Here is a 20,990-nt window from a genome sequence, read left to right as displayed (position 1 = left end):
AGCCAATACAAACACTCCATAAACATCATTTGTAACAGCTGTGTTGTATTCCGTTGTATGGATATTTGATAATTACTAATCCATTCTCACTTCTGGCTAATTCCAATGTTTTGGCTATTATAAATAATCTGTAATAAACCTATTTGCCTGCATTTCAGATTATTTTCTTTTGATAAATATTTGCAGTGGAATAACTGAGTCATTTATTAACACTTAATGCTCTTAATACTATCAAATTGCATTAAATTAGTTCTCTGTATTAAAAACAAACAAGGCTGGACACGGTGGCATACTCCCAGCACTCTGGGAGGCCAAGGCAGGAGTATCACTTCAGGTTAGGGGTCTGACACTAATCTGGTCAACATAGTAAGACCCCCATCTCTACAAAACAACTAAAGAATTAGCCAGGCATGGTGGCATGTGCTTACAACCTCAGCTACTCAGGAGTTTGAGGTGGGAAGATCGCTTGAGCCCAGGAATTCAAGACTATGGTGAGCTATGATCATACCACTGCACTCCAGCCTGGACAACAGAGCAAGACTGTCTCCCAAGAAAATCCAGGAAAAAAACAAAAACAAACAAACAAACAAAAAGAAGACCAAAAAGCTTTCTCAATTTGATAAATGAAAATATTATCTGATAAATGAAAAGACTAATTTTTCAAACATGTCATTTCTATAGTTATATCTTTTAGTCTAGCAATTCCACTTCTAGGAATCTGTACTACAGAAATAGTTCCACCAATATGTAAAGATATTTGTAAGAATGTTTACTGCAGCCGTGGGAATGGCTCCATATAAGTAAGACAGGAGAAAGACATCTTTGACTTTATGCATTTCTGTATTATTTGAGTAAATTACTAAAAGCATAGACTTCTTTTGTAAATGGAAACATTTTTAAAAAATTACAGTTTCATCTTCTCCCTAAGTATTATTTTTAACAAAAATTATAAATATAAAAAAGAACACTGATCATCTTCTGTAACTCCAGAAAATCCTTTAACTCCAACAAGGTAAAAAATGCTAAAAACCATCATACCTAATTCTTTAGCATCTCCTCCTGCTGGACTTCCATTTTTCTGTTGTGCTACAAGTGCATTCAAAATAATTTTTGTTGCCCCAGACCTTGGCAGAGTAACATTTGTAAGAAATGGCAAGTTATTTTTCTTGGCAAATGCCTGACTTGTTTCTCGCCGCTTCCTGAGGAAGCCCCCTTCTGGAAACAAAACAATCCATTTTCGATCTCTGCTCCTGTAATTATTTTCTAAGTGCTTCTTGAGAAGCAGCAGCTGTTGGTCACGATAAGATCTTCCCTAGAAGGCACACACACATTGTAATAAGTACAGGTACATCCAAAATTAAAATGCCATAAAATTAAATAGAAATTACAGCTTCTAAATTAAAATCCAATCATAGAATAGAATAGTGATTTCCCTCCCCCCTCACCTTACTTCCCTTTTTGACCACAGTGGTAAAAAGAGAGAAGTTATTAGCCCTTATACAAATAAATCTGTCTTTCTGAAGGAAAAGGAAATTGTTCTGATTGCCCTTGAAAGTTCAGCCATTCATCAATTCAGTGACTATTTACTGAGTGCCTGCTATGTGCCATGCACTGTCCTAGGCACTAGACATAGAGGAGGAAATAAGAGACTTTCATGGAGCTTACACTCTAGTTTGGGAAGATGGTATATGTGGAGTGGAAATTCAACTAGTAATATGTGTTAGGAAGAAAACAGTAAAAGGATAGAAAGGGTCAAGAGGGTCAGAGAAACCCACTATGAGGAGGTGAAAATGTGAGGGAATAAGTAATGTGAAGATGCAAGGCAGAATATTCCAGGTGACAAGAACGAAAAGGATAAAGGTCATTTATTTGGTGGGAATGAGTATGGCATGTTCAAAGAACAGCACCAAGGCCAGTGTGGCTGAAATGTGATAAACAAGGAAGTCAGTGGTAGGAAGAGAAGCTACAGAGGGAGGTGGAGACCAAATGAGAAGAGCCTTATGCATGGTAAGTAGTTTTGGAGCGGACATCTTTGGATAGTTTTGAATAAGGAAGTGTTACAATCTTATTTATGTTTAAAAGTCTGACCAGCCTGGGCAACATGGTGAAACCCCGTCTATACAAAAAAATACAAAAATTAGCCGGGTGTGATGGCACATTTAGTGGTCCCAGCTACGCAGGAGGCTGAGGCGGGAGGATCATTTGTGCCCACAAGTTCGAGGATGCAGTGAACCCCGATGGTACCACTGCACTCCAGCCTGAGGTGACAGAGTGAGATCCTGTTTCAAAAAAAAAAAATAAAGAAAATCTGCTGGCTCCTGTGACCAAAAGACCACAGGAGATAATAAGTTAGAAGACTTGCAGTACTGCACACAAGGGAATTTGACAAGATTCAATTATATTGTATTGATGATAAGTAGTTACATTCGGGAAAAAATGTGAAAGTAAAGCTAAAAAGACATTCTAATGGACTGTATCTTAGTTGAGAGGGAAAGAGAGAAAAGAAGATGACCTGAAGTCTAAAATGAAGAATCTAGAAAAATTTGTAGGAAGGCCCAAAGCTTACAACTACATATCACAAAGGTTCTTTCAGTGTGATCAATTTGCCAGTATTTTCCAGCCAACAAAATTACAGAAGCTCCTCAAAATAATTAGTGTGCTTTCAGTCTTTAGATCAAATGTATCCCAAATAGAAAACATGTAAGACATTTTCTTAGTTTACTGAGGTGAACTGATTATGATTAAGATAGCTATTAAGTTCTCAAGATTATACATAAAATATTTTTACTATTCTTGGAAAAGCTTGTCAAAATGGTCTAGTAGTAAAGTCTCAAGAGAATTTTTCTTTTAAACATTAATGCTTTTTCCCTTCCTTCCCCTCATGTCATAGATTTTTATTACTAGTCTATCAGAGAAAAAAATGTTGCTTTTTAGAAATAAATTTGTAAACTTTCTAGATACTTTGAAATATAATCTCTATGTATGCAAAACTTCACATAGTAATCACAAGAAAATATTTTGCAGTACCTAATTTTCGACTTTTATCTAAAAGTACACTGATAATCTAGTATAATTTAGCCTCTTTTTTTTTTTTTTTTTTGAGATGGAATCTTGCTGTGTTGCCCAGGCTGGAGTGCAGTGACACAATCTCGGCCCACTGCAACCTCTGCCTCCCAGGTTCAAGCGATTCTCCTGCCTCAGCCTCCAAAGTACCTGAGACTACACGTGCGTGCCACCATCCCAGCTAATTTTTGTATTTTTAGTAGAGACAGGGCTTCACCATGTTGGCCAGGCTGGTCTCAAACTCCTGGCCTCAAGCAATCTGCCTATCTCGGCCTCCCAAAGTGCTGGGATTACAGGCATGAGCCACAGAGCCCGGCCCCTCTTCTTGATGCCTGAGGATAATCATTAGGGTCAACTGTTACACTACACTATAAATTCAATTATTTCCTAAAGCTGGAAATGAGGTAAGGTGCTCAGCTAGCTTTTCAGATCCCTGAGACTGCTAAGATTTCTAACTGTTGGTTCTGCTGCCTTCTCTGAGCTATTACACTAGGATCATTGTTAAGTTGTCCTGATCAGTTTATTTTGTCTTGACCTTGTGTCTACTCCCAATTGCCACTTCTTGTGGTTCCAAGCTATGCTTATATTTGTTTCTCCGCTCAGAAGAATAAAGGGTGTTTCCAAAAAAAAAAGATATAATGTCCAGTACATAAAACTGTCTGGAGTAAAGTATAGGTGTCTTGTGATACCTATTTTCACAGAACTTAGAAGTTTTTCTACTCACTTCCAGCTTATTTCTGAATTTGTGGTTCTTGGAAAAGGCTTAATCAGATTCACCAGTTATTTATTAAGTAATTATTATGTGCGAAGCACAGCACAATCCAGGTTGTTAAATATGTAAACACCAAATAAGTGTGGTATTGTCATACATAAAAGCACTTACATATCATATTTCAGTCATCCATTCTGGTGAAAATAAAGCATGCAATACTAGTAACAAGTCAAGAAAATAATGTAGTGCTGATAAGAGGCTATCATTCTTCTTCCTACCTAAACTATTCCTAACGCTTAGGACTTTCCAATACACCTTCCTCCATCAAATCCATACTTATTCTTTAAAACTTGTGCCAAGTATCATCTTCTCCTCTGAAGTTTTTCTGGATTCACATAAAACTGATATACTTATTTTTCCCACTATGAATTCCCAAAACATCTCCCATTATTATTATTACATTAACTTATTTATTATTTATTTATTTAATAATCTGCCTATCGTAATTTAGATATCTACTATATTATACAACAGTGCCTTATAAATAAAAATAATAGTGATACAATAGTAGTAATCAAGATAAAAATGATGATAAAGGTAGCAGGCATTGTTCCGAGTGCTTTATAGATATTACTTCATTTAATCCCCACAACCACCATTGTGGGGGATACTACATATTATTCAAGTTTGGAAAACAAAGAAACTTGAGTGTTTAAATAATTTGCCCAATTCACATAGCTAAGAAACTGAATAGTGGGCAATGTTTACTAAACTAAATTGTACCCTCTAAATGGGAGAAGAGTAGAGGTTAGAATGTTTGCATTTTAAGTATTTTAATACTTATCCACACTCAAATTGAGATTGAAATAAATGGTTAGGGAACAAAGATTCAGAGAAAGAGCTCCCTGAGCTGGGCACGGTGGCTCACACCTGTAATCCCAGCACTCTGGGAGCCCAGGCGGGTGGATCACTTGTGGTCAGGAGTTCCAGACCAGCCTAACCAACACAGTGAAACCCCATCTCTACTAAAAATACAAAAAGTAGCTGGGTGTAGTGGCATGCCTATAGTCCCAGCTACTCCAGAGGCTGAGGCATGAGAATCACTTGAACCCAGGAAGTGAAGGGTTACAATGAGCCGAGATGGTGCCACTGCACTCTAGCCTGGGTGACAGAGCAAAACTGTCTCCAAAACAAAAAAAAACAGAGCTCCCTGAAACCAGTTAGCAGTAGCCCTACCTACTATAATTGGTTTTGTTATACCTCTTTTTATAATCAATAATCAATTTGACCAGGCTATCACTGTGGGAAAAAAGTGCTTATTACTTACCTGTCTTATAAAGAAGTCTCCATGGACCAGAGAAACAATTCCAAAGTTTGTGTACTTAAAAATATGATCCATCAACCACATCATCTGAGCAACAACCTAAAATATTGAAAAGCAAGAAACAATATTGGATAGAAGAAACCTGACTATAGTCGAGCCGAGTCTCCAAGCTTTAAATATAATCATCCAAGTATACTTTTAATTAACCAAAATATTTTAAATCTACCTCTATTTCTACAAACAAAGCACAGTTACTAACAGTGTCTACATGAAAAATTACAGGTCTTGATTCCAAGTCTTCGAGTCCTAAGTCATAGGTACATATATCACTATATAAAAAATGAAATTCAAGTAACTTCTTAAATTTGGACTTAATGATTTCAAATTTGTTCTACCCCAAACAAAGTCTCTGGTAATTATTACATAACTTGCAAAATTATTTTGAAACAATACAACAAAATGGTTAAGTTATCAAAGAAGACTATATATTTAATGAACATTCACTTATAGCTCTATAGAATCTGAGTGTAGCTCTATAGAATCTGAGTGTAGCTTCATGGCAAAGTATAAAAAGTTAGTGTCCAAAATAAAACATTTAAAAATTAATATAATAGAATGATTTACATATTCTATTATGAAGAATATTTATTAGTGTATGCAAAATCATGTTCTTTGCCAGGATAAAAATATTTGTAGTGCCTTAGTCCTTAAACAGAAAAATATTATCCACTGCTGATAAGGGTTAATACCTATATCGAGGGCAGAAGACTTTCTTCCATGCAAATTTAAAAATTAAAAATACAGGTCAGGTACAGTGGCTCACGCCTGTAATCCCAGCACTCTAGGAGGCAGAGGCAAATGGATCACTTGAGGTCAGGAGTTTGAGACCAGCCTGGCCAACATGGTGAAACCCCAGCCAGGTGTGGTGGTGCATGCCTGTAATCCCAGCTACTTGGGTGGCTGAGGCAGGAGAATTGCTTGAATCCGGGAGGCAGAGGTTGCAGTGAGCCAAGATTGAGCCACTGCACTCCAGCCTGGGTGACAGAGAGAGACTCCCTATCAAAAAAAAAAAAAAATTTAAAAGTACAAACAGGATCTAATTAATGAATCGGTTAATTGTTCTTTCCTGCTGAGGAAATAGCATTCCTTGTTATAAGCCTTAACTGAAGTGAAAGCTGCAACTTCAATCAAGAATGCAGTAAGCTCTACTTTGGTTTCCCATGGGAACAATAGATGTAAACATCATCTCTAAGAACCAATTTATGTGAACCTACACATACGGAAAAAACTGAAACACTGATATCCATGTGCTGCTTTTATAAAAGCATTATAAAAGCCCACAGATGATATATATTACAGCTTCTGCCTTAGTTTTCCAGCTACACAACTCCTACTCCATCACCTTTACAATATTAAATCATTTTTTTTAAATGAAGATATATGCCCAGTCAAAGAAAGAACTAATACCTCAAGCAATTAATATAGAGTAAGATAATCACCAGCATCCCATCTTGCTTTGCTTTAAAATGATGATTACAGTACTTTGTTTAAATACACTGAGATTTGGACTAAATGAAATTTGTTGAAAAGTGTCCCCAAAACAAACAAAAAGCAGTGGATTCAACCTATAAAGCATTTTAGCTTTAGACACATTATGAAGTGTAGTTGTAATTTATTGACTTCTGGGTTTTAAGTGCCAAATAACTAGCTTTTATATTTAATCTTTCATTCACGATGTATTTATTTCTTCAGTTAGAAGGGTCACTTAAAACATAAATTCAGTAAAGATAGCCAAACTATTTTCTGAGATTTGTAAGGATAGCTCTGTTCCAACTTATTTTAGGGGAAATGTTATAAGTCAATAAATGTTTATAAAACATTTAATAAAGTTCTTTTGACAGAAATAAAAATTCTTAGTTTTATCATAAATTGTCATAAAAGGCCAAGACAATTCACAGACACTTATTAAAAAGGTACCAGGCCAGGCACGATGGCTCACACCTGTAATCCCAGCACTTTGGGAGGCTGAGGCCAGTGGATCACGAGGTCAAGAGATTGAGACCATCCTAGTAAACATGGTGAAACCCCGTCTCTACCAAAAAATACAAAAATTAGCTGGGCGTGGTGGCGGGCACCTGTAGTCCCAGCTACTTGGGAGACTAAGGCAGGAGAACTGCTTGAACCTGGGAGGCGGAGGTTGCAGTGAATTGAGATGGCACCACTGCACTCTAGCCTGGCAATACAGCAAGACTCCGTCTCAAAAAAAAAAAAAAAAAAAAAAAAAGGACCAACACTTTCAGAAAATACAATTAATCCTTTGTTTCATATTCTTCAAAAGAAGGATGAGTAAACATAAGCTGCCTAAATCAACTCTGTCAATGTTTGGTAGGTCTGTCACTCAGAACTTTTTCATTATTTCTAAGAGACAAAATCAATCTGTATCAATTACTCTTTATCTGAATGCACAGATTTTTTACATATCAGAACACCGTATAGAGACTTAAACAAATTACTGCACTCTTCTTTCCTTTTGAAATTATAATAAGGTCAATGGTTCTCCACTGGGTGAGTATGGAAACTGCAGGATAATTTTGGTCCTTGTGGACTAAGGAGTGCTACTAGCATTTACTGTGGACTAAGGAGTGCTACTAGCATTTACTGTGTGGCAGCTGGGTACACAAAACATCTGGCAATGTCCAGGACAGTTCTCAGCAACACTGCTGTCCTATTAAAATGCCAATAGTACTCCCACTGAGAAACTAATGGGGGCTTCAAGAAATCCCCTAAATTAAAAAAGCTATGTTATAATTACATTACCATCAAAGTAATATTTTTTAACTGGCCCACAACAGCCTTCCTTCTTCGAATGTATCCATAAAGTATAAAATAAATCAAGTAAACATTCCTACTAGTGAATACAAATTAATATTGCTCTGTAATTATTAGGCAGCAGGGAGAGATTATAATGCTTCCACCCTTATATTTCTCAGTTACTCCTTTATAAAAGAAAGTAAAATATTCTTCTAGATTTCAAATTATTCAATATTATCAGAGCATTATTTAGAATGCTCAGTATTAACTAATCTGAAATGAAATAATTACTTGGGACTTAAACATTTTTATAAAGGCAAACAAGCCAACCAAATTTTCTTTTGTCCACATGAGTGGGGAATTTTAAATTACCTAATATTCTGGTTGATACAGTTATCATCTATGCCAAACTGGTGTTAGAATACAGTTAGACATATTTATATTGACCATTTTAATCACCCTTTGAGATTCAAAAACCACTTAAGGACACTGTAGGCCCTCAGGATAATCACTATAAATGTAATGATCCTATCTGTACGAGTAACAATGCTAACTAATTGGACAGTCTCTTTTATAGATAGCCAAATCAACTAGTTTTGCAAAATTTTAATGTCATGAACTTAGGGGACAGGCAATAAATATTATTATAAATGCAAATATATCTACACAGTGATACTCTTTTAACAATTCAAGATCCTGAATATAAGAAAAGATTTAATGTATTCCACATTCCAGCAAGATTATGCCACTGCTTTTCAGACAGACAAGAAAAACAGATTCTACAATAATAAAACATATTTTTCTTTAATCTCCTCTCATTTTCTGACACTACCCTAACCTAGTGAATCAAAATCTCTGAAACCTAAACACACCAGGGCTTATTCTCACTTTGATGTTTTTGCCAAGATTGTTTCATTAAGAAAGAAGTCCTTGCTTTACCACTCTACCTAACTAAACTCTACTCATCCTTCAAGGCCAAGTTTATGTCCTCTCCCCTTCATAAAGTTTTCTATGTCCATGAGGTACACGGTGCACTTACCCTCCACTGAAGCCATCTCACTTGGCAATTAAGTATTGTTTATGGCTCATGCCTATAATCCCAGGACTATGGGAGGCCAAGAGTGGGTGGACCACCTGAGATCAAGAGTTTGAGACCAGCAGCCTGGCCAACATGGCAAAACCCCGTCTCTACTAAAAATACAAAAATTAGCCAGGCATGGTGCCCATGCCCACAGTGCCAGCTGCTTGGGAGGCTGAGGCACGAGAATTTCTTGAACCCAGAAGGCAGAAGCTGCAGCAAGCCAAGATTGCACCACTGCACTAGAGCCTGGGAACAGTGCAAGACTCCATCTCAAAAAAAAAAAAAAGGATTGTTTGAGATACCCTTCTTCCACCTGCCACTAGGCTGTCAGCACCCTGATGAGAAGAACTGTATCTTATAGGATGGTGTTTACACTTCTTATAGTCACTGATCATAACTACTAAGCCCTTAATGAACTTCCATTTATTTGATTATTTACTATTAGGTCACACATTAACTCCATTAATTTATACACTTTATATTTATTTAGTTTTCTATGAACATAACCTCTTTAACTTCTAAGGTGATAATTCGTTTAAGGCTAAAGACTGAATTTATTTTTTAAATCCACTCAGTTTATAAATATTTATTCTATCATAAGCAATATTCCCCCAACCTTTTGTTTTAGAGATGGGGTCTTGCTATGTTGCCCAGGCTGGAGTGCAGTGGCTCTTCACAGGTATGATCCCACTACTGATCAGCACAGGAGTTTTGGCCTGCTCCATTTCCAACCTGGGCTGGTTCACCCTTCTTGTGCGAGCTAGTTGTTCACTACTCCCAGGAGATCACCATATTTATGCTCAACTTAGTGCAGACCACCTATCAGCATAAAGAACTACAGCCCAAACTCCTGGGCTCAAGCAATCGTCCTGCCTCAGCCTCCCAAGTAGCTTGGACTACAAGCTGCACCACTGTGCCAGGCCAAGGCAGCTTTTTGTGTTTGTATTTTTCAAACTGGCAATCCACTGCTTCATCTCCAGATAGCCCTCAATTTGAACTATATTAACCTGCTTTCATCCCAGTTACTATTTTTTAAAACAGTCTTATTGAAATATAATTCACATTGTCCCAGTTTTTTTTTTTTTTAAGTCTCTACATCCCACTTCTGGGTGACTTAGAATGATATATTTTTCCTTTTAATATTTTCTAAATTTTTATTGAAAGTAGTATACATACTAAAGTCTATGTCTATATTTCAAAGCACAGTAAGATATTTGAATGGATTCCCTTTTTTTTTTTTGAGATGGAGTCTTGCTCTGTCTCCAGGCTGGAGTAGTGCAGTGGCATGATCTCGGCTCACTGCAGTCTCCACCTCCCTGGTTCAAGTGATTCTCCTGCCTCAGCCTCCTGAGTAACTGGGACTACAGGCATGCACCACCACACCCAGCTAATTTCTGTATTTTTAGTAGAGATGGGGTTTCACCATGTGGTCCTGGATGGCCTCAATCTCTTGACCTAGTGATCTGCCCACCTCAGCCTCCCAAAATGCTGGGATTACAGATGTGAGCCACCATGTCCGGCCGAATGGATTCCTTTTAACCTTCCTTTCTGGATGTCTACCTACTGCCTTCAGGGTAGCTTACCAGTCCTTTGTCCTGGAGGCACATCATCAGTGTGCACACATCTCCTGTTGCCTGATGATTCACCAACATCACTGCTTCATCTTTTGAAACTGCTTTAATATCTTCTCCCCATTCCATCACTGTAAGAATAAAAAGTTTCAAAGCTCTCATTTTAAAGATTTTTATAATATCACAAACCTTATATTAGAAAAAATTATGTATATTAATGATGATATGTCACCTAGCTAAAACATCCAAAAGTTTACAACTAAGTCTATTTCCTATGCAAATCAGAATGTTAATATAACTTTTATAGAGCCCCCAAATATACATTAAAATATAAAATGATCATTCTTTCTTTACTTATTTACTTATTTTTGAGACAGTCTAGCTCTGTCACCCAGGCTGGAGTGTAGTGGTGCGATTTCGGCTCACTGCAACCTCCACCTCCCGGTGCAAGCAATTCTCCTGCCTCAGCCTCCAAGTAGCTGGGATTACAGGTGCACACCACCACGCCCAGCTAATTTTTGTATTTTTAGTAGAGACAGGGTTTCACCATGTTGGCCAGGCTGGTCTCAAACTCTTGACCTCAAGTGATCCACCTGCCTTGGCCTCCCAAAGCGCTGAGATTACAGGCGTGAGCCACCATGCCCAGCTATGGTCATATCTTTGATCTAGAAGTTCTATTTCCTAGAATTTATCCTACAGAAACTTTTGTTCACATAAGCAAAGATATATGTATAAAGAATGTTTATCACAACATAAATGTTCACCAACAAGGGAATGGACAAGAAAATTATGATGTAATAGGAGGGTATAAACCCATTAAAATAATGGAGGATATCTCTTATTCACTAACCCAAAAAAGACATATTATCAACTAAACAAAGCAAATCACAAAACAGTAAATATAGCATGATCCCATCTTTTTAAAGCAGGAATACCATCTATGTGTTGTTCAATGCACTGAAAAAAGTCTAGAAAAACAAATTTCAAACTGTTAATACTGATCATCAATGACAGGTGGTTCCCAACCCTTCAGATTCTATTTTATAAGAAAATATTCAGACATAATAATACATACTTTCACCTTAAAAAAAGAAAACTAATAAAAATGCCAAATTATTTGAAGTTATCAGATGAAAAGTCACTGCACCAAAATCCATTGGTACATTCTAAGGGAAACATTGGTATTTCTATGTAGTTATGCCTCATTTCATTTTTTATTTATTTTTAATTTTTTTGAAACAGGATCTTGCTCTGTTACCTTGGCTGGAGTGCAATGGTGCAATCACAGCTCACTGCAGATTCAAGCTCCCTGGGCTAAGTGACCCTTCTACCTCAGCCTCCTGAGTAGCTCGGACTACAGGTGTGTGTCATCACGTCCAGCTAATTTTTGTATTTTTTTTGTAGACACAGGGTTTTGCCATGTTGCCCAGGCTGATCTCAAACTCCTGGGCTCAAGCAATCTACTGGCCTCAGCCTCTCAAGGTATTGGCATTACAGGCATGAGCCACCGCACTCAGCCACCTCATTTTGCAGTAAATTTATTTCAAGTCTCAGTTTTCAAACATCAGAATTCCGCAAAGAAGCTTCTAGCATTTTTTGATATGAATTACCAAAGGCCGATTCTATATTAGTATTCACTTTTACCCTATCTTTATCTCACTCACTGCTACAAGGAAAAAAGTCAAGCCACCTGTGTGTAAAAGCTCTGGATGAAATAGGGATAGGGAGACCTATTGAGAGCCAATTTTGCACTATATTTCAAAATTAACAAATGCACAAACCTTTTCACCTAGGAATTCTACTTCTAGAAATGCATCCTACAGATACACTCATTTATGTGCAAAATGACATGTACACAAGGCTACTCATTGCAGCTTTGATTGTGAATATACTTAACAAGACTGAAAAATAAAGTACACTTGAAAAATTAAGATGAATTTTTAAAATTCAGGTGAATTTCATGTTAGCATATTTTACCACAATTAAAAACATTTTTAAGGGAGACCAGCTAAGTAAATTATATCTATGAAATGGAGTATTATGCAAACATAGCACTTATGTACTAATATGAAATGATATACTTTAAGTAATAAAAGCAAAGTGTAGAATAGGATGAGGGATGCCATTAGTTGTGGTTTTTTTGTTTTGTTTTGTTTTTGGGATGGAGTTTTGCTCTTGTTGCCCAGGCTGGAGTGCAATGGCATGATCACGGCTCACCGCAACATCCAACTCCTAGGTTCAAGCAATTCTCCTGCCTCAGCCTTCCGAGTAGCTGGGATTACAGGCATGCACCACCATGCCCAGTTAATTTTGTAGTTTTAGTAGAGACGGGGTTTTTTTGTTGGTCAGGTTGGTCTCGAACTCCCAACCTCAGGTGATCCACCCACCTTGGCCTCCCAAAGTGCTGGGACTACCGGCCTGAGCCACCACGCCCAGCCTAGTTATGTTTTTAAAAAGGACAGAGAATATACTAACCAAATGAAAACTCCCCATATGCCCCTCTTGACAACCCTCCAATGGAGACACATGGACATACAAACACACAAACACACACACACACATGCACAACATTCTTTCATTAATACATTCTTCATTCAATAAATCAGCATCAGGCACGGTTAGGTATTATGGATATAAAATAAATAAAAACATTTCAAGTATTATTCTAAAGTGAACAGCAGTTAAAACTCAAGAAAGACTAGCTTGGTTCTATAAATAGTGGGTAATGTGGAAAGTTTTCTGGCTCTCCATCTGTATTAATAGATGTCTCATAACCAAATAGTCCTTTAACGCAGTCTGTGCTGCATGAGTGGAAAATACTAGATACCTAGGCCCATGCAGTGGGAAGGCATATATGTCAATATAACTGCAAATAAGAATACGTTTTTACATAAAATATATCTTACCTGTTTGCTTTATATAAAGCAGATAAATCTAGTAAGTGTGACTGGTTTAAATATGAAAATATAAATTGAATTTGGATCTCCCTATACTGGTTTGAACAATATACTCTAAAAATTCATGTCTACCCAGAATCTGTGAATCAAGATGAGGTAGGTCATACTGGATTAGGGTGGGCCCTAAACCTAAATCCAGTAAGACTGGAGTCCTTATAAGAAGAGGAAAATGTGGTCAGAGAGACACACAGGGAGACCACCATGTGATGACAGAGGCAGAGATTGAAGTGACGCACCTACAAGCCGAGGGACATCAAGGATGGTGGACAACCACCAGAAGAAGCTGGAAGAGGCAAGGGAGGAGCCTCCCCAAGAGTCTTTCGAGAGAGCATGGCCCTGCTGACACCTTGATTTCAAGACTTCTAACTTCCAGAACTGTGAAACAATAAATATCTGCTGTAAAATCCAGTTTGTGGTAATTTGTTATGGCAGTCCTAAGGAATTAATATAATCCCTCCCTCAATTTTTCCCATCCTCTCTTTCCCCTTTCCATTCTATTTTCCCCAAAATTATAGTCTTTCTTTTCTTATCAAGTATAGGAAAAGAATTGCATTATACTTTTAATATTGAGAACATTATATATAATCTAACATTATGTATTATAAATGGTTTTTAATGTTCACTTCTAAATACTTTCAGAAATTATACTTTAAAGTATAATTATTAAGAGTTAATCCACTACATGTTTTATCTCTCAACCAGAACTTAGTCAAAATTTATTTTCAGACCAAATGTCAGTTTACCAAGACTCACATAGCATGCTAAATCAAAAAAGTGAAGGTGGTCAGGTGTGGTGGCTCATGCCTATAATCCCAGCACTTTGGGAGGCCAAGGTGGGTGGATCACTTGAGGTCAGGAGTTCGGGACCAGCCTGGCCAACACGATGAAACTCTGTCTCTACTAAAAAATACAAAAATTAGCAGGTATGGTGGCATATGTCTATAATCACAGCTACTTGGGAGGCTGAGGCACAAGAATTGCTTGAACCTGGGAGGCAAAAGTTACAGTGAGCCGAGATTGAGCCACTGCACTCCAGCCTGGGTGACAAAGTGAGACTCTGTCTCAAAAAAACAAAACAAAACAAAACAAAATGAAGGTACTTAGATCAACTCTTCTTTTTTTCTTTCTTTCTGTTTTTTTTTTTTTTTTTTTGAGTCAGGAACTCCTGGGCTCAAGCAATCCTCCTGTCTCAGCCTCCCAAAGTGCTGGGATGACAAGCATGAGCCACCACACCCAGTTTGGATCAACGTTTTACCAAGAAATTATCCTGAGGTAGCAATAAGGTCATGTTGAATTTTACAATAATCCTAATTTTATTCAGTAACAAATTTAATTTCCAATATATATGGTATTCTTCTTTTAGAGCATCATTTAAGGACAACTGTTAGAAAGTTAAATGACTAACAAAATCAAGATTAAAATGAGCAATTTATTACACAGATGAAGTAGCTATGTTACTCAGATTATGCCCTGCTATCCCATGACCAGTAAATAGAGTAATAAAGCTAATATCTTAACCAAGGGATAGAAAAGAAGCTATGGATGCCTGCCAGTTCTTACACTGCACTTGATTAGAAGAACAAAAATATTCTAACACGCTGCTCTATGAAATGAATTCTCAAAAAAGAATTGGGTCAGGTCTACTACTTCCAAAGGGAAAAAGGACAACTGAATAAAAACTGGAGGAAAAATTTTCTAATTGTAATAAATTTCAAAATTGTTATTGAAAACCAAAGCTAAGGGTTATCATCTACTACATACACACACACAACACACACACACACACACACACACACACTCTAACATGTACATCAATATACTTTTCCCAAAAGTTACAGATTAGAATTAATCTGGACAGTTCACATCTCAAAAAGAAAACAGAAACAACAACCCATCAAAAACTCCTTAAAACAGTGACACTAAAGCCATTTATACTGGCCCACAAAACAGAATTAACGGAGAGAAGAAAGGTTGCTTATTATGCCCACAAGCTGATGCAACATACTATTCTATCCTTCTGTGCCTTCATTTTCTCACTTATGAAACAATATCATTAATGCTACTTAAACATCTTGCAAAAATGAAGGAGATCTAATTGATAGTACCATAGAGATCCTGAGTAATGGGATTAAAGTCACTTTTGGAATCACTAGTAACTAAAAGAGCCCTAAGCCTACTGTGTCATATGAAAATCAGTCTAATAGTAAAGATTAAAGAGCCAGCTGGGCACGGTGCCTCATACCTGTAATCCCAGCACTCTGGGAGGCTGAGGCAGGAGGACCCCTTGAGGCCAGGAGTTCAAGACCAGTCTGGGCAACAAAGTGAGAATCTGTCTCTATAAAAAAAATTAAAAATTAGCTGGGTGTGGTAGCATGTACCTGTGGTCCTAGCTACTCTAGAGACCACAGAGACCTAAGGCAGAGGATCTCTTGGGCTCAGAAGCTCAAGGCTGTAGTGAGCTGTGATCATGCCACTACACTCCAGTCTGGGTGACATATATAGGCACTCTCTCTAAAAACAAACAAACACACAAACAAACAAACAAACAAAAGAAATTAGAGAGCCAAAATAATCATAAGTGAATTTCACATAGCTGGAGAACTGTGGCTTTCAGCAGTTCAGGTTTGAGGCAGACCTGATTGGATTCATCCGAGGGAGGGTGTTAATTAAGAGTGGCCATGAGAGAGTGGCTTAAAGTACTCATTAATGGAGGAGAGACTGGTGAGGGAAACAAGTCTTGCAAACAAACAGCTGACTACCTAGAAAAGAGATGGAGGGAGGGCAATCATACATAGAGATGCTAATGTCATCCCTTTCTCCACAACATTCTAGTCAAGCTTCCCAAGGGAAGGCCCAGACTTTTGAAAATCCTTCTAATACATATCTCTAAGTAAGAACCATTGGAATTGAAGTGCTGATGTTTAATTTTATTTTTTTTTAAAGCAAGTACATTGTACACACTAGGAAATCATGGTCAGTATCCCTTTGGCACTTAAATTTTAAGAGGTTAAAATTTGAGAGGGCAAGGCTCAAGAGGTAGCTTTTGGAGGGGTCACATAACTAAAATACTAATAGTAGCAGATATTATTAAATAGATGTATAAGTAATAATCTCAATAGCTAACATTTATGGAATGTTTATTATATGCCATGCACTAGAATTAGTAATAGAAAATAATTTATATTATTTTCTGATTTAATCTTCACAAAATTCCAAATGTACAGATAGTATCATCCCCAATATGCAAATGAAGAAAATGAGACACAAAAGGTTAAGCACTGTTTTCAAACTTATACAGTGAGGAAGTAGGGGAACCTACTACTAACCACAATATCATATTGTCACTGCTGACATGCTTCATGTCAAAAAACGTTAAGGACAGGAACTTGGATAAACTGCACTTGCAGGCCCTAAAGTTGCCCATGATTATGCCAGGGAATAGGGTGGACAAGCCAAGTCCCAAAATCCTCAACAAAAAAGGATAGTGGATGGCAACAACAAGGAGGGGTAGAGAGGTATATAGCCAAATAATCAAGTATTTTTTTCAGTGACAGCTGAATAATAACCAAGTCTAAAGGGGCAAGGTATCTAAGAAAAAAAATCAACATTGTCTTTGGGCCCAGATGGGATTATCTTAAATATAATATGCTTGATACAGAACTGGCTCTTTTCCCTAGTCTTCCCCATCTTAGCAAAGAACACTGCTGTTCACCCAGTCATCTGAAGATGAAATCTAAGACTATCTTCATTCCTCCCTTTCCTTAATCTTCCACATTCAATCCATCTCTAAGTCCAGTGAACTCTGCCTTCAAAATACATTCGGATCCTCTATTTTTCTTCTTACTTACTACCATTTATTATTATTATTATTATTGAGACAGAGTCTCACTCTGTTGCCCAGGCTGGAGTGCAGTGGCACAATCTCAGCTCACTGCAACCTCTACCTCCCAGGTTTAAACAATTCTCCCACCTCAGCCTCCCGAGTAGCTGGAACTACAGGTGTGCATCACCACATCTGGCTAGCTTTTTTTTTTTTTTTTGTATTTTAGTAGAGATAGGGTTTCATCATCTTGGACAGGCTGGTCTTGGTGCTCCGCCCACCTTGGCCTCCAAAGTGCTGGGATTACAGGCATGAGCCACCATGCCTGGCCCTCTCTACTACTACCACTCTAATCCAAGCCACCAATAACTCTTGCCTGGACTTCTGCAATGACTTCCTAACTAGTCTTCTTGCTTCCACTCTGCCTACCTATGTAAAAGAAATCTTTAGAATTCCAATTTCAAATATCATTAAAATCAGAAACACCACTGTCAAGCATGAATTAGGGAACAGCAGGAAAGTCAAAGATAATAACTGGGAATTAACTTTCACTGGCATTAAGATTTGGTTTAAGTTAAACTTGTACTGTTTTCAAAAGGGGAGCTAGTGGCATTTTGGGTGAAGCAATTCTTCTTCCTACAGCTCACCAGTATTGCAAAACTTTTAGCTTGCCTGGCCAATAGTCTGTTACAATCCAAAAGGTAATTCCAAACATCCTGACTCCACCCCAATCTCCTTTGAGAAGAACTAAGTTAAAATTATGTCAATACAAGCCTGTGGTAAAATCAGGGTGAGGTTAAATAACAAGTGAGAATCATCCTGACAACATTAGGACTAAACAAACACGTGTTTACTGCCAACAAAGATCCATCTCTATGATTCCCTCCCCTTCACCCACTAAGCTCCCAGGATATGGCAGCCAAGAGTTTGAAACAATCTCCTCTAGGAAATCTGATCACCTCAAGAGGAAAGACCTAAAAATATTGACATTTGGGGTTCTCCAGTGAAACATTCCAATAAGATCACCCTACAATGAGGCTCAATGTTGATAAGCCACAGCCACTTGCTTGGCTACAAATCAACATTTTAATCCCTTACTCTTAAAACAGGAACAGACAGCTGAAGGGGATGAGAAAAGCAGATGTGTGAAGGGCTCTATGTCATCCCCACTTCTGGCTTGAAATAAGGAATACACTCCCCACGCGAAAGTTACCCTTCTGATACTAGGAAGAAAAGAATATTCTTATCACCACGAATGGGGAGTCAACACGGTGATGAGTCTGCACAGCAAACCATACTAAAATAATGCTTTCCTTCCATTAGTTTCCCCCATGTAGTTCCTAGTCACTTTCCTACAATTTGCCACCCTTAGAAGCTCAAACCCGTTTCCTTCATCCAGTCATTTCTCTTCAATTTATTACCCTTTGTTAAAATGGATATAAAGCCAGGCTTGGTGTCTCACACCTGTAATCCCAGCACTAAGGCTGAGGTGGGAGGATTGCTTGAGTCTAGGAGTTCAAGATCAGCATGGGCAACAAAGCAAGCCCTCATCTCCACAAAAAAAATTTTAAAAAGAAATTAACTGGGCATGCTGATGTATGCTTATAGTCCTACCTACTTGGGAGGGTGAGAGGGGAGGATCACTTGAGTCCAGGAGTTCGAGGCTACAGTGAGTTATAATCACGCCACTGCACCCCAGCCTGGGAGACAGAGTGAGACCCTGTCTCTTAAAAAAAGAAGAAGAGAAGAAAAGAGAAAAAAAGAAAAGAAAGAAAAGAAAAGAAAAGAAAAGGCATGGTGGCTCACTCCTGTAATCCCAGTACTTTGGGAGGCTGAGGAGGGCAAATCACTTGAGGTCAGGAGTTCAAGATCAGTCTGACCAACATGGTGAAACCCCATCTCTACTAAAAAAAATTTTTTTTAAATTAGCCAGGCATGGTGGCACAAACCTGTAGTCCCAGCTACTCGGGAAGCTTAGGCAGAAGGACTGCTTGAACCTGGGAGGTGGAGGTTGCAGTGAGCCAAGATTGCACCACTGCACTCCAGCCTGGGTAACAGAGTGAGACTCTATCAAAAAAAGAAACAAAAGGAAGGAAGGAAGGAAGGAAGGAGGGAAGGAGGGAAGGAGGGAAGGAGGGAAGGAGGGAAGGAGGGAAGGAGGGAAGGAGGGAAGGAGGGAAGGAGGGAAGGAGGGAAGGAAGGAAGGAAGGAAGGAAGGAAGGAAGGAAGGAAGGAAGGAAGGAAGGAAGGAAGGAAGGAAGGGGGGAAGGGGTATATAAAATCCTGAATCTAAATGCTTCTTTGGAGTTTTCACTTCTTTTCTATGAAGCCCCCTGTGCCACATAAAAAATGTTAACATCAAATAAAATGTGTATCCTTTTCTCTTGTCAATCTGTCTTTTGTTAGCCTAATTAGGCTAACAAAACAGGCCATAGCTGCGAAACCTGAGGGCAAAGGAAATGGTTTTCCTTACCTACATAGTCATATATTGCCAGAGACCTGAAAAAGGCTGTTAATGTGAAAGAGAACAAAGCAAACAGAAAAATAAAGAATCTGAGGAAACAGGCATTACACAAAAAAGAAAACTTCAAGAGACCAGCATTAATGTCTATATTGAGGTAAGGGATGAGATGATGATAATAACCATGAGACAAGAATAAGAAAAAACAGGACCTGCTGGAAATTAACATAATTGTAAAAATAAAAGTCTCAATAGAAAAACCAAGAGATAAAGTTGAGATAATCTTCCAAACAGGAGATTTAAAAACAAGATGAAAAACGAGAAAAGACTTGAACATTAGAAGACAATTCCACAAAATCCAGCCTTCAAATAACAAGAGTTCCAGGAAAAAGAAATCAAAGATGTAGTTAAAGAGCATTTGAGGGTGTGGATTTCCACTCCGACATGGGACATCAAATAGCTAGCACAGTGGATAAAAACAGACCTATACCAAGACATACATCCCCATGAAATTTCAAAACAAAAAAAGAGAAGATCCAATAAACTGTCAGAAAGGAAAAAGAGGACACATATAAGGATAAGGAATCAGATTAACTTGGAATTTCTCAATAGCTACTGAAAGCAAAAAATATTGTAGAGATTATTATTAAAATAATAATGACTTCAAAATCCTGGAGAAAGGTAGTGAGTTATTTCAATTGATTGTTCACAAAGACTGCACTTGACTTGGGGTAAGAAAAAAAAGGGAAAAAAAAAATCCCAAAGAAAAACTACTTCCAACCTAGAATTCTCCACCCAGCAAAATAATCAATCAGGTGCAAGCAGAGAAAAATATTTTCAAGTGTGTGACATTTTGAAAAATTAACCTCTTGCCCTCATGAAGATATTGGATGATGTGCTTCCCTAAAATGAGAAATAAACCAAGAAAGAGAAAGACATGTGAAAAAAGAAATTGGGAACACAACCAAGGAGAGAGGATGATAGGGAAGAAAGATAATCAGGATGTCAGCTGTATACCAGACTTAGTGGATAACCAGTCCAAACTGGAGCAAGTTAGGCATTTCCCAAACAGACTTTCCAAAAAAGATGAAATTGGCAGAGAAGCATCTGAATGACTTGAAAGGAGATCTAAAATGAAAAGCACTTGGGGGTGAATTAGTGATCATTTCATACCAAAGTAAGCAAAAGAA

The 20,990-nt window shown here is 37.8% G+C and overlaps 1 protein-coding gene across 4 annotated transcripts in view; it reads right to left on the bottom strand.

Annotated features, from left to right (window-relative positions):
* Positions 1-20,990, bottom strand: part of LPGAT1 (lysophosphatidylglycerol acyltransferase 1) — a 93,651-nt gene that overhangs the window by 41,442 nt on the left and 31,219 nt on the right. For all 4 annotated transcript variants that reach the window (XM_030935634.1, XM_030935635.1, XM_030935637.1 and 1 more), the window contains 3 exons: positions 10,575-10,693; positions 5,103-5,198; positions 1,039-1,312 (listed from right to left, as the gene is read on the bottom strand). In XM_030935634.1, coding sequence (XP_030791494.1) covers positions 1,039-1,312; positions 5,103-5,198; positions 10,575-10,693 — 489 coding nt within the window. The remainder of the gene's footprint in view (positions 1-1,038; positions 1,313-5,102; positions 5,199-10,574; positions 10,694-20,990) is intronic.

Source organism: Rhinopithecus roxellana, chromosome 8 (genome assembly GCF_007565055.1).
Source record: "Rhinopithecus roxellana isolate Shanxi Qingling chromosome 8, ASM756505v1, whole genome shotgun sequence".
NCBI lineage: Eukaryota > Metazoa > Chordata > Mammalia > Primates > Cercopithecidae > Rhinopithecus > Rhinopithecus roxellana.
The sequence above is the reverse complement of the archived record's forward strand: the minus strand, read 5'-3'. Positions and strand labels throughout refer to the sequence as shown.